The 14,299-nt window shown below is 49.2% G+C and overlaps 1 protein-coding gene across 1 annotated transcript in view; it reads right to left on the reverse strand.

The window, feature by feature from the left end:
* Positions 1–14,299, reverse strand: part of MARCHF8 (membrane associated ring-CH-type finger 8) — a 110,611-nt gene that overhangs the window by 11,110 nt on the left and 85,202 nt on the right. Inside the window, exon 3 of the mRNA XM_052639936.1 lies at positions 12,302–12,352. Within this exon, the coding sequence (XP_052495896.1) occupies positions 12,302–12,352 (51 nt within the window). The remainder of the gene's footprint in view (positions 1–12,301; positions 12,353–14,299) is intronic.

Raw genomic sequence — 14,299 nt, forward strand, 5'->3', positions numbered from 1 at the left:
CCGTGAGCCCCGTCTCAGGTGTGCCACGGGACTCCCACAGGCGTGTCTGCACTTGCAGCGGCTCCACGACCCGGCTCCGTCTGTTCAGCAAACAGGACCAGCTGCGGCGCCGCTATGTGCCCCCACCCTCACTTCATCCGAGACGCTCTCAGCAGCAACATCCAAGCCTCAACAAGCCTCCCACTGGCAGAGGCAAACTCTCCCTTCTTATTAGATAGGAGGTTATGGGAAAACCGTTGATTTACACACATACAAACCAACAAATGCCTTATCCTTCTCAAGAGCAAGAAAATGAGCAAGAGGCACGGGGCCATCACAGCCCCATTCCTTCCATTACCAGCTGGAGAAGAGCACGTGGTGAAGGTCAGGACCAGGCCTCCTGCAGAATGGTCCCCGAGCACAGCGACAGCACCTTTCAAGAGCTCAACTTGCTGCTGGTACCAGGCTGAGTAAAATCTATCAACCTGCCCATAAGGATTCAATGGCGACAATGAAACGAGGGAGACAGCTTCACACACAGCTCCAGGGTCCAACCACGGGTCTAGGTAAGTCGAGAGGCCGCAGTCCCCTCCGAGGCTCAGCCAATAGCACCCTAGCTCCTGCGGACAGCGACAGCGAGGGGGTGACATGTGGGAGGTTGTGGGGCTGCTGCTGCTGCTGAGTCACTTCAGGCGTGTCCAACTCTGTGCGACCCCATAGACGGCAGCCCACCAGGCTCCCCTGTCCCTGGGATTCTCCAGGCAAGAACACTGGAGTGGGGTGCCATCTCCTTCTCCAATGCATGAAAGTGAAAAGTGAAAGAGAAGTCGCTCAGTCGTGTCTGATTCTTCGAGACCACATGGACTGCAGCCTACCAGGCTCCACGTCCATGGGATTTTCCAGGCAAGAGTACTGGAGTGGGGTGCCATTGCCTTCTCCGGGTTGTGGGGCAGGGCTGGCTTAAGGGAGAAGGCGACTCTGCCCCACACAACACGGGGGAACATACTGTCCCCTCCTCGAGGGAGGATCAGGCCACACAGGACTCTGTAGTTACTGACAAAAGGTGTGAATGTTCATAACGTGAAAATTCAAGTGTGTTGAGAAAACTGAAGCCCTCTGTTCCTGAGGTTCTTTGTTGGTTCTCAAACAAGAGACATTCCAGTCATGAAAAAGAATGTAAAGCAATCTCACTGCAAAAATTTTTTAATAAAAATCCCCCCTTTTTTTAAGATGTTGTAATCAATTATGCCCAAACAAACCTCTGGACTCTGTCTAGGCCTAAGTCCCGGCTGCTCTTAATTCTCAGAAATGGTGAGGCCTAAATCCCGGCCGCTCTTACTTCTCAGGAATGACGAGGCCTAAGTCCCGGCTGCTCTTACTTCTCAGGAATGACGAGGCCTAAGTCCCGGCTGCTCTTACTTCTCAGGAATGACGAGGCCTAAGTCCCGGCCGCTCTTACTTCTCAGGAATGACGAGGCCTAAGTCCCGGCTGCTCTTACTTCTCAGGAATGACGAGGCCTAAGTCCTGGCTGCTCTTACCTCTCAGGGGTGACAAGTTTGCTTTGCTGTGCTCAAGTCACTTAGTGGTGGCTTTTCTATCAACTCGTTGTTCTAAATGATTTTATCAAGGCTGCCAAACACTTACAGCCAACAGAAAACTTTCCACATATCCCTGGTAGAAGCTGGCATGCCCCCCCCCCCCCACCTCTGTTTCCCTTTAAGAGGACAAACCGCCACTGGGAGGCCCTGGGAGGAACTCTGCACCATGGCGCTGGAGATGACTTCCTTCCCACGGGACGCCAGCTGCACCTTCCCTCCCTAACCTTCCCCACCTGCTTTTGCTTCACTTCCTTCCCTTGCTCCTTTCACCGCACTACTTTCCAGCCTTCCTCTCGGCCACTTCCTCCTTCTTCTCTATTGCAAAACTCCACTGGGCCCTTTTTCATTTACCAGCAAAGCTATTTTTAATACATTTCGTGCTCTACTAAAAGTGAATCTGTCCACCTGATTTTCATCACCAGGTGTAGGGCCACAGGAAATGGTCTGGTTGGGCCTGTCTGCTCTTTAAGCCAGGAGGAACCTGAGGAAGGACTATAGAAGGACGGCAAGACACAGAGCGCACGGGTTTCCAACAGATCTCAAATTATAGCATATCAAGCAATGACTTAATCCAAAACTGGAAAAGGAAATACAGACGGCTCTTACAACATAAGAAGATGCTTAGCCTTTCTCACAACAAGAAATACAAATTAAAGCTCAAATGAGAAATGCCTTCATCATTAACAAGAGTTTTTAAACAATAAAATACCCACGTTGGCAAAAGTATGAGCTAACAATCACTCTCACACATTGCCGGTGTGAAAGCAGCCTGGTAAACCTCCAGCTAAGATGGCAATTTGGCAATTTTCACTCAGAATTACAGATGCATGTGCACCCCGTCCCGGCAGCTCTTCTTTTAAGAATTCACCTTTATACACGTGCACGAAAAGGCCTGTACAAAACTGTGGGAGCAAAGGGCTTGGACATGACCTCGCTGTCTGTGGGCTTGGACATGACTGTCAACAGTAGCAGAGCAAGTCACTGCACTGCTGTATTTCTCCCAAAAACACAAAACCCCAAACGTCAGAATGAATGTTGTGAGAGCCACGTGTATTTCCTCCTTTAGAAGCCTACGGCTAAATTAAGAAAGCATGCCACACTGTCAGCACAGAGCTTTTGGAAGTGACGAGCTCTGACAGCTGCCGAGAGAGGTGTTTCCTCTACAGAGACGGCTCTTGCCACCTGCATCAGACTGTGATCAGCCTGTGAACAAGTCACTGCAAACCTAGTGGCTCAAACCCACAAATCTGTCGCCTGACCCACAGCGCAATGGGACCCTCTGCTCAGGGCCTCCCTTCTTTGCGGAGGCTCTGGGGAAGAACGCACTCCCACGCTCATTCAGGCTGCTGGCAGAAGGCAGTTCCCGGCAGCTTTAGGACTGAGGACCCATCTACTTCCTGGCTGTCAGCCAGGGGCTGCCTGCATTCCCCATCCATCGTTCCCCATCTTCAAGCCCACTCTTGCTTCCAGTCTCTGCCCCCAGGCAGGGAACGCTCTCTGCCTTTAAGAGCTCACATGATTCCTTTACAATGATCTTGTCAGCAATATCTCTCATCACACTGACAAGCTTTGGGCATCAGGGTGTGACATCTTGGGGCGGGGTGGAGGGTGGCACTTCAGAACCTCTGCTTACCAGACCACCTTACCTTTACTTTCTGCTCAGAAGTTACTAAATGCTTCTGCCCTCCTGCCCTCAAAGCAGCAGATAGAGATCGGGTCCTTACTGCCACTCAGCAGGTCTGACTTCAAGTAATAAAGCAAATAGCATCTCACCTGGAGTTTAGACAATGTACAAACTGAGACAGCATTTCAGAAAACTTTCTGCTTAGCGCAGAAGGTTCTCTGTGAAAAGAAATGCTTCATTCTGAGAGATTCTTGATTTCTAAAAATAAACACCCAGTTGTATTCAACTTTCAAAATGATCTACAATTAAAGGACAGGCCAGTTCTGTGGCTGCTCTGATAAATACATGTTGACTCCTGACAAAGGGCTGTGCCAAGAATGAGCTTTCTCGATAGCAATTAATTAAAACTGACCATTAAAAAAAGTCAGCACAGAATATGTACAATATAGGATTCATGGAGGAGAGTGCACTGAATTCTAAAATGGTTTCCATTACAAATGACTCTCAGTATTGTCTCGTGAGCAGCACAAACACTGAACTCTCTTCTTTGGTGGCCTCTTAGGGAGGGTTGGAATTACGTGAGTAACAATATATCCCCAGCATAACGAGGGGCCTGTGTCACACAGCACTGCTAGAGGGACGGCAACAGCTGAAGGGCTCGACCACGGCCCAGCTCACAACGCAGGCCTTTAAGCTCCTGTCGGGAACCTTGCAAATATAATTTGTTTCCAATAAATTGCATTGAAGGCAATAGTTTCTGAGCAAAGATGGATTCACATTCCCAGAAGCTCCAATTGTAACCGTATAAAGACCCCCAAAGTCACCAGAGATCAAATTGCCAACATCTGCTGGACCATAGAAAAAGCAAAAGAGTTCCAGGAAAACATCTATTTCTGCTTTACTGACTATGCCAAAGCCTTTGACTGTGTGGATCACAACAAACTGGAAAAATCTGAGAGAGAGATGGGAATACCAGACCACCTGGCCTGCCTCCTGAGAAATCTGTATGCAGGTCAAGAAGCAACAGTTAGAACTGGACATGGAATAACAGACTGGTTCCATATTGGGAAAGGAATACATCAAGGCTGTATACTGTCACCCTGCTTATTAACTTATACGCAGAGTACATCATGAGAAACGCTGGGCTGGATGAAACACAAGCTGGAATCAAGACTGCTGGGAGAAATATCAATAACATCAGATATGCAAATGACACCACCCTTATGGCAGAAAGCGAAGAAGAACTAAAAAGCCTCTTGATGAAGCGAAAAGAGGAGAGTGAAAATGTTGGCTTAAAACTCAACACTCAGAAAACGAAGATCATGGCATCCAGTCCCATCACTTAATGGCAAATAGATGGGGAAACAGAGGAAACTGTCAGACTTTATTTTGGGGGGCTCCAAAATCACTGCAGATGGTGACTGTAGCCATGAAATTAAAAGACGCTTACTCCTTGGAAGAAATCTATGACCAACCTAGACAAGATATTAAAAAGCAGAGACATTACTTTGCCAACAAAGCTCCGTCTAATCAAAGCTATGGTTTTTCCAAGAGTCATGTATGGATGTGAGAGTTGGACTATAAAGAAAGCTGAGCACCAAAGAATTGGTGCTTTTGAACTGTGGTGTTGGAGAAGACTCTTTAGAGTCTTTTGGACTGCAAGGAGATCCAACCAGTCCATCCTAAAGGAAATCAGTCCTGAATATTCACTGGAAGGACTGATGCTGAAGCTGAAACTCCAATACTTTGGCCACTTGATGTGAAGAACTGACTCATTTGAAGAGACCCTGATAGTGGTAAAGATTAAAGGCAGGAAGAGAAGGGGACGACAGAGGATGAGATGGTTGCATGGCATCACCGACTCAAAGGACATGAGTCTGAGTGAGCTCCAGGAGTTGGTGGTGGACAGGGAGGCCTGGCGTGCTGCCGTCCGTGGGGTCGCAAAGACTCGGACACGACGGAGCGACTGCACTGAACTGGACTCACCAGAAACACCGCGGTAGGGGGCTGGGTTTCTGAGTCGCTTACTACTCAAAAGGACCCTTCACTACTACAGACTTCTTTTAAATATTTAACTTTTCGAATATAACTGAGACACATTTTTATTTCCAATTGTTCCTGGAGAAAATTCTGAGGCGGCAGCACAAGCAGCGGCTTTGGCCTCCAAAGTCCTCAGTGTGTGTGTGTTCTGGGGCTGCCTGGCTAAGCACACCGCCTCCCAAGAGCACACCGCTCGGCACAGGAATCTAACCACTTAGAAATCAGGGCAGCAATCCACAGGGCTGCTACGAGGGTCTTATGAAATCAGAGATGCAGGACTGTGACACGCCATTCTCAGAAAGCCCCCACTGAGAAGGCTTCCAGCTGTACTGCTAGCCGCTGCTTGCTGGCCTGCAGAGTGAACTCTGAGGTGTTTCTGTGGTGAAATGCCCCACTCCAACAGGCTACCACTGGCCACTCACTTGCGATGAAAAGAGTTTCTGCTCAGGCTGCTCTCCTGGGAAACGCAACTGAGAGGAACCGAGAGACAAGAAGATGAACTCAAACGTAATGCTAAGGCTGTTCCCCTAAAGCCAACATGTTAGGTAACAAATGAGATCAGTAATCTCTTTAAGTACATGCCCCCCCCCCCGACCCCAAATCTAAAAGAATATTCAGAGACCTGCCTGAAACCCCGTCACCCCTCACGCTCTGCGACTCGGCGCTGGCCACCGCCTCGCACCTCACCCACTCCTGCCTCCCCTGGGGTGCTCCACACCCCACCCAGCACGACTGGCCCTTCCTCGGCTTCCTCCGCAGAAAAGGCTTCTCGCCTGTTATTCGCTATCTCTGTGCCCTGTTCACTTCTCCGCTGGCACTGTCAAGGTTTATAAGAAGGCGTCACTAGAACAACACGTTCATTCAGAAGTTGCTGCTACTTAGTTGTGCGTGGTGCCCTGCACACAGGGGCTGTTCAATGAGCATTTGTTGAATAAATAAAAGAAGGACACTCTGGGGCAACTGCATGTCTATTAATACATCTAAAACAGAGGTTCTCAAACTAGCTGGTGTCAGGGTCACTTTACACACTAAAAGAAAAAAAAGAAAAACTAATGAGGGCCCCAAAGAGTGTGTGTTTATGCAGTTACATCAACCAAAGATCAGAAATTCGTAAAACACAAGACTACCAGCACACATTCTTTCAGTGGCAGGCAGGAGACACCGTCTTGCACGCCTCTCAGACTCTGGAAACTCCACTGCACACGTGTGAGACAGCGGGAGCAACGCGAGCAAACCACGTCTTCACATTGTTCTGAAAGCAGTTTGAGCCTCTGGCCCCGTACTCTGCCGGGGGTCCAGAGCTAAGCCGAAAGCTGCTGGCCTACAGCTATGACCGACACCCAACTGTAACAAATCAGGAGGAAAAAAAGAAAACAGAGTCAGCCAATTTGTGAGAAAGGAGAGCCAAACAGCAAGACACTGAGCATGGAGCTTCATCAGGACCCAAAGTGAGGCTACGTGGTGTTCAGGACACATGGGAAGCAGGCCGCCCCCGCTTGATGCCAGTAACCCTGCCAGTTCATTCTCCTTGTTTCTACTGAATGAAGTAAGTACACTGTCCTCGAGACAGCTGCTTTCTTCAGTATAAACTGGGAAAGGCACATCTGCCTTACACTTAACCCACAGGCCTGAGTGAACTGTCTATCACTGGTTAACTCTGTATGCAGAAACAGGGAGAACTCGATCGTGACAATCAAACCAAGGTGTGTGGCTAGCGAGTCGCCACCCTAAGGCTGTGTTTATACCTGGCGCGTGGCATTCTGCTACTCCTGCTCCCTGCCTAACATTAACAAGAAAGTACTCAAGGGCTCTAGGAGCTCTGGAGATCTGCTGGCCAAACAACAGAACAGCTATGATTTTAAGTGTTCATTACATACGTCCAATCTGACTTCTCCCCAGGAATGTGTGATTAACCAGAGGCAGGCACATGATTCGTCAGATACTTGAATAAAATCAGGCAGAGCTCTAAAACACTCCGCTGGGTACCAGCCTTCGGAAACTGCTGGGGCTCAGTCACCTCACCTGGCTGCAGGGAGGAGGCGGCATGCGTGCTCCAGGCTCCGTGAGCAATGCCCAGCTTGCCGCTGTCATCTGCCTGTGGGAAGTGCTGCTAGCCGTGAACTTGTTCAAGCAACTGTGTCACCTGGACTAAATCCAGTTCCCAGAGTTGAATGAGAATGCTTCCCTAGGGGCAAGCTAATGCCCTGTCTGGGTGCTGCAGATAACTCTCCCAGAGAGGCGTCGGCAGAGGCTCGAGGAAGTACAGCTCCCACAGTGAACCTGGCCTAAGCTGATTCCTTGTATCTTAAACCATTTCATTTGGACAGCGTGAATTCTAGCCTCCTCAGGGAACCCCAAGCTTCCGCTAAAGGGCTTCTGGTCGAAGCACAGCGGCCCTCAGGGCTTCCCTGGGGGCTCAGCGGTAAAGACTCTGCCCCCCATGCAGAAGACACAGGTTCAGTCCCTGGTTGTGGAAGATCCCCTGGAGAAGGGAATGGCAACCCACTCCAGTATTCGTGGCTGGGAAACCCCGTGGACAGAGGAGACTGGCGGGCTACAGTCTACGGGGTCACAAAGAGTCAGTCACGACTCAGCGATTAAACAACACGCTAAGTTGCTTCAGTCGCGTCTGACTGTGTGTGACCCCAGAGACCGTAGCCCGCCAGGCTCCTCTGTCCATGGGATTCTCCAGGCAAGAATACTGCAGTGGGTTGCCATGCCCTCCTCCAGGGAACCTTTCTGACCCAGGGATCGAACCCGCTCCTGTCTCCCGCACTGCCAGGTGGGTTCTTTACTACTAGCATCACCCAGGGAGCCTTAAACAACAGTGGTCCTCACTGGAGCAGCCCCAACCAACACGGCCCCAGGGTCTACAGGGGCCTGCAACCTGGTGGCCAGGAGAGCCACCACTCTGCGACTGAGGCTGCAGATGCCTTCCTCTTCTCTCCACCTGAAGCACTGGATTTCCCCGGGAGGCGACAAACCAGTTTCCTACTACAGTTTAACCCATCCTGGCCAGCTCCTTTCAACCCTTTACGTCCTGCTGTAAGCATCCCCTTCTCAGCCAGACCTTCCCTGGGCAGCCCTTCCAACTCTGGTGCCTCATAACTTTGTACCTTAGCCCTTTTTCTTTCCCATTCATGATTCTCCCTAAAGGTATCTTATGGATGTCTGCTTACTCCTCTCTCCACTGTTTGGTTCAGCATGCAAAGCATGATGTCTGGCACAGAGTTACGTGCAGACAAAATCTGAACTCATGTAATACTCCTAAACACTGCACTGGGCCTCCTTGTGCACCTTACGGTTGAGGGTCCTTTATGCCAGGTGATGAGACAGCTTGCAGGTTGGGGGCAGTAATGGTACAACACCCCTGGACAGGGAGTCAGGTCACCTCACCGTTACACAGCAGGCCTCCCAGGAGCAACCTCTGTGACCACCCGAGTCCCCCTGAAGGCCACGTCAGTACCTGGGCGCATTCGCCCACCAGCTCACACTCCAAGTAACCCAGGAGTGACGGCCATCAGTCAGAGGCTGCCCACCACTCCGACAGCGGAGGCCCACCTCATGCCCTCCCTTCTCTCCAACACAAAGCCTCTCAAATCCCACTGCCTGTCAGAGCTCTAGTTCACAAAGGGCAGAATCAGCACCAGTGGTGGTTGACAGAATAAGAGTTTAGGCGACGTAACGAAGAACATTTTGTGAGCTTGTTAACCAGAGTGTAAGGCAGACTGCACACGACGGACTGGCACGAGCGCTGCCTGAAGCCCGGGGACAGGCCGCGGCGGCAGGAAACGCCCCTCGACAAAGACAAAATCCCAGGCGCCTGTCCATAGACTGACCTCCCCTTGTATCCTCTAGTCCAAGGGTAGGAAGCGTCTGCTTAAGTATGTCTGCTACACTGAAGACAAGAGTTTTACATGTCTTGGCCTAAAAGTAGCCTCAAATAACAGGCTTGTTTTATAAATAGAACAAGAAAGAACTGCATTCTCAAAAACAAGCTTCATAGCAACCCTGCCCTCTGTTCTTCAGCCCCATTTAACTTGCTCATCCCTAACATACTTAAGGAGGCTTTTGCAACAAAATTTCGTGCTGGTGAGATCACTGGGAAGTTAGTTGTGTGCGGAAACAAGACTCCCCACTCCTGAAGTTTTCTTTTGATCCCAGTGAAGTGTGCAGGAATTTCTGCTGTGGAAATGCAAGAAGCCCAGATCTCCTTTCTGGACTATGGAAAAAAGCTGTGGGCTTTCACAGTTCTTCATTAACTCTGAAGTAACACTGTAACTAAAAAACAGAGTGAAACTCGCTCAGTGGTGCCCGACTCTTTGCAACCCCATAGACTATACAGTCCATGGCGTTCTCCAGGCTGGTACACTCGAGTGGGTAGCCTTTCCCTTCTCCAGGAGATATTCCCAACCCAGGAATCGAACCCAGGCCTCCCACACTGCAGGCGGCTTCTTTACCATCTGAGCCACAAGGGAAGCCCAAGGGCACTGGAGTGGTGGGTAGCCCATCCCTTCTCCAGCAGATCTTCCAGACCCAGGAATTGAACCGGGGTCTCCTGCATTGCAGGCGGATTCTTTAACCAACTGAGCTATCAGGGAAGCCACACCTCAATTAAAAAATACATTATTGTTAAAAAATGCTAAGTATCACCTGAACTTTCGGCAAGTCGCAGTAGTAACATCAAAGATCACCAATCACAGATCACCATAACAAATACAATAATAGGAATGAAAAAGCTTGAAATATTTAGAGAATTACCAAACTGTGACACAGAGACAAGTGAGCAAATGCTGTTGGAAAAATGGTGCTGATTTACTGCCTCGAAGCAAGGTTGCCACAAACCTTCAATTTATAAAAAATGCAATATTTGAAAAGTGTAATAAAGTGAAATAAATAAAACAAAGCCTGCCTGCAGTTCTTCAATCAGCAGTGAAATAATAAGACTGTCCTGATTCAATCAATCAAAGGTCTCCAGGGTTCAACCAAGTTTAGCAAGAGTCACCTTATTTATTGACTCACTACATTGAGGAAGCTGCCACATGGCTTCTGGCAAACATTATCGCTAAGACTCACAACAAGCCTGAAGGTCGTATTATTATCCTAATTTTACTCATCAAAAAATTAAAGTTCAGAGGAGTGTCCTTACTCAAAGTCACATGGCTGGTAAACCTTTGTTCACCTTACCCTAAAACCCTTACCGAGTAACTGAGAAGGCCCACACCCCAGGTCTGTGCCAAGCCCATACAAAGCTCCTCTAGACACTGTTGGAGAGTTGTGTCTAGAGAAACACTTTGGACAGCTCCTTCAAAGAGTCACAGGTCAAAACTGGCCATTGTACTCTGACAGTAACCATGCACCACCATGCATTCTACAGCTCCTGCATTCCTGGCGGAAGGAACAGCGGAGGAAAGGAAAGGAGGCTGGAACGGCAGACAGGGTTCACTGAAAGGTATTCATATAAGGTGCCTAAAGCCACCCCACTGATGTGGGGGAAGGCTTCCTAGGTGGCACAGTGGTTAAGAACCTGCTTGCCAACACAGGAGACATAATGAGATGGGAGTTCAATCCCTGGATCCGGAAGATCCCCTGGAGAATGAAATCGCTACCCACTCTGCCTGGAAAGTCTCACAGACAGAGGAGCCTGGCGGGCTACAGTCCATGGGGTCACAAAGAGTCGGGCATGACTGAGCGACTTCACACACACACACAGGTCAGCAATGAACCAAGAAGCACTGTAAATGCTGTTCAGGCACACTAAGCACTATGGATTGTCTTTTTATGCAAAATCAGTGGCAGAAAGTCATGGTTAGATCACAAGCATGCCTGAGAGCAGACTGATTAATGTCTTACAGGATTTTCTACATTCTACTTTTAATTCCAAAGTATAATACAGAGTGATCTGAATAAAAGCCATTTAGCATATAATGTGACTGTCTTAAAGAAATTAAAGGCCCGAGGCAGCAGGCCGGGTTTTGCTGTACTGTCCAGATCTGACAGAGACTTGGGGAGAAGGCCCACCTCTGCCAGGAACCATCACAGACACACCTGCACGAACAAGGTGTGGGTCGGAGCCCGTGTCTGGGCTGAGAGATGAGCAGGGCATGCGAGAAGCTCACTGGCATGAGAGACACTGCCTGTAGGCTCTGGGGTCACCCCAAGCATCTGATGTACTCCTGACAGACTGCCCAGCTGACTATCCCACAGGTGATCAGGTGCTGTTGGCTGGCTGATTCACCCTCCCTGCCCTCCTTTTCCCAGCCACGTTGCAGCTGGCAGTGGTCTTGTGATCCAGTTCTCACCAGTGAGATCTACGCAGAAGTCAGGCAACTGAGTGGGGCTTCCGGGAAAGCTTTTGCCTTCTGTCTGAAAAGGGTCACTCTCAGCTGACAGACCACACAGCTAGAGTGTCAGCTAAGGTCCAGCTCCCACCCCAAGACCATAAGGTGTCAAACAAGAGGATGACAATGTGCCGAGGATGACAGTGTGCCAAGGAAGACGGCACACAGGAAGCAGAAAGAGCCTGGGTCCCCGGCAACATCTGTGAGCAACAGCACATCAGCCACGAGCCGTCCGCCTCCAGACATCCCGTCATCAGCTCAGCTCAGCTCAGCTCAGCCTCTCAGTCGCGTCCGACTCTTTGCGACCCCATGAATCGCAGCACGCCAGGTTCTTGTCATCAGAACCACATAAATCCAAGACTGTTTAAGTCAGGAGAACTGCTGTTTTGTTACTCTCAAATGCATTCCTTATTGAGGCGACAGATTCCCTGATAGCTCTCTGAGAATTCTTTTACCTGAAAGTAAATGATTTCAACTGGAAGAAATAGGGTTTTCTCCTATTACTCACTCCCCTCAAACACATGCTCAGAACTGCCTCACTAGAAAACCATGACTGTTATATACGTCACATATAACCTGGTTCCAGAGCAGATTAAAGCAATGTATTGAGATCTTTATGTCTTGAAAAGACTATAAAACACATGCCAGGTATAAATATGGAAGAAAAGAATATAAAAACCCCAAGCTATAAAAATAACATATTTCAGTGGCACCCTACCTTAGAAATGTTGCTTGAGTGACTCATGGAATGTCCCAAAGTCTTCTCATTCTGCAAGAAAAACAAATAGGTTTACTTTACCTAAGGCATTAAGTTTTGACTAAAACGGGCAAACAAGTAACTGAACATAATAATCCTACTAACAAACTATTCCCTCAATTAGAATTTGCTGTGCACCAACTACTGTGTACAGGGCCAGCTATTAGAAACCGGAGAATTCGGCAAATATGAATAAAACAAGAGTCTTGTCCCTAAAGGAACTTATAGTAAGTAAAGGACAGGACTTTTGAGCTAACTGTAAAAATACGCGGGTAATACGTATCTTAAGCAGCATTCAAGAGGAGGTTCAGAGGGGTTAAACTGTGTTTCCAGTTGTGTGTGATGCGGCCCCTGCGATGAGGAGCTGCTGTAAGGCGCGGAGAAAGGAGACAAGGCCAAAGCCCCAACAACGGTGGGAGAGCACCAGTCTCTGCAGGGGCCACAGCCCACGCCCCCCGCAAGCCCACTCCTCCTGGACGAGAGAGGGGCCACAGCCCACGGCCCCCACAAGCCCACTCCTCCTGGACGAGAGAGGGGCCACAGCCCACGCCCCCTGCAAGCCCACTCCTCCTGGACGAGAGAGGGGCCACAGCCCACGCCCCCCGCAAGCCCACTCCTCCTGGACGAGAGAGGGGCCACAGCCCACGCCCCCCGCAAGCCCACTCCTCCTGGATGAGAGAGGGGCCACAGCCCACGCCCCCCGCAAGCCCACTCCTCCTGGACGAGAGAGAACGGAGTCCTGCTAGCCCCCTCCCTCTCTCACTCCTCCGCCTTCAACCTCCAGTCTTTTCATCAAGTCCTTCCCCACCACATGGCTCTCAATCTCAAATCTCATCTCCGCTTCTACTGCCAATGCCTTTACGGTCCTTCATTTCTGACCTGGAATTCTTGAATAACTTTCTTCCTGGTCTTCCTGCTTGTAAATTGACCTCCCTGATACATAATTGTTAGAGACGGAATTGTTACCCCGCTCACAATAAACTGTGGAAAATTCTGAAAGAGAAGGGAATACCAGACCACCTAACCTGCCTCTTGAGAAATCTGTATGCAGGTCAGGAAGCAACAGTTAGAACTGGACATGGAACAACAGACTGGTTCCAAATAGGAAAAGGAGTACGTCAAGGCTGTATATTGTCACCCTGCTTATTTAACTTATATGCAGAGTACATCATGAGAAACGCTGGGCTGGAAGAAGCACAAGCTGGAATTAAGATTGCTGGGAGAAATATCAATAACTTCAGATATGCAAATGACACCACCCTTATGGCAGAAAGTGAAGAGGAACTAAAAAGCCTCTTGATGAAAGCGAAAGTGGAGAGTGAAAACGTTGGCCTAAAGCTCAAAATTCAGAAAATGAAGATCATGGCATCTGGTCCCATCACTTCATGGGAAATAGATGGGGAAACAGCGGAAACAGTGGCAGACTATATTTTCTTGGGCTCCAAAATCACTGCAGATGGTGACTGCAGCCATGAAATTAAAAGACGCTAACTCCTTGGAAGAAAAGTTATGACCAACCTAGATAGCATATTCAAAAGCAGAGACATTACTTTGCCGACTAAGGTCTGTCTAGTCAAGGCTATGGTTTTTCCTGTGGTTATGTAGAGATGTGAGAGTTGGACTGTGAAGGAGGCTGAGTGCTGAAGAACTGATGCTTTTGAACTGTGGTGTTAGAGAAGACTCTTGAGAGTGCCTTGGACTGCAAGGAGATCCAACCAGTCCATCCTAAAGGAGATCAGCTCTGGGATTTCTTTGGAAGGAATGATGCTAAAGCTGCAACTCCAGTACTTTGGCCACCTCATGCGAAGAGATGACTCAGTGGAAAAGACTCTTATGCTGGGAGGGATTGCGGGCAGGAGGAGAAGGGGACGACTGAGGATGAGATGGCTGGATGGCATCGCTGACTCGATGGACGTGAGTTTGTGTAAACTCCGGGAGTTGGTGATGGACAGGGAGGCC

This window comes from Budorcas taxicolor, chromosome 5 (genome assembly GCF_023091745.1).
Source record: "Budorcas taxicolor isolate Tak-1 chromosome 5, Takin1.1, whole genome shotgun sequence".
Classification (NCBI taxonomy): Eukaryota; Metazoa; Chordata; class Mammalia; order Artiodactyla; family Bovidae; genus Budorcas; species Budorcas taxicolor.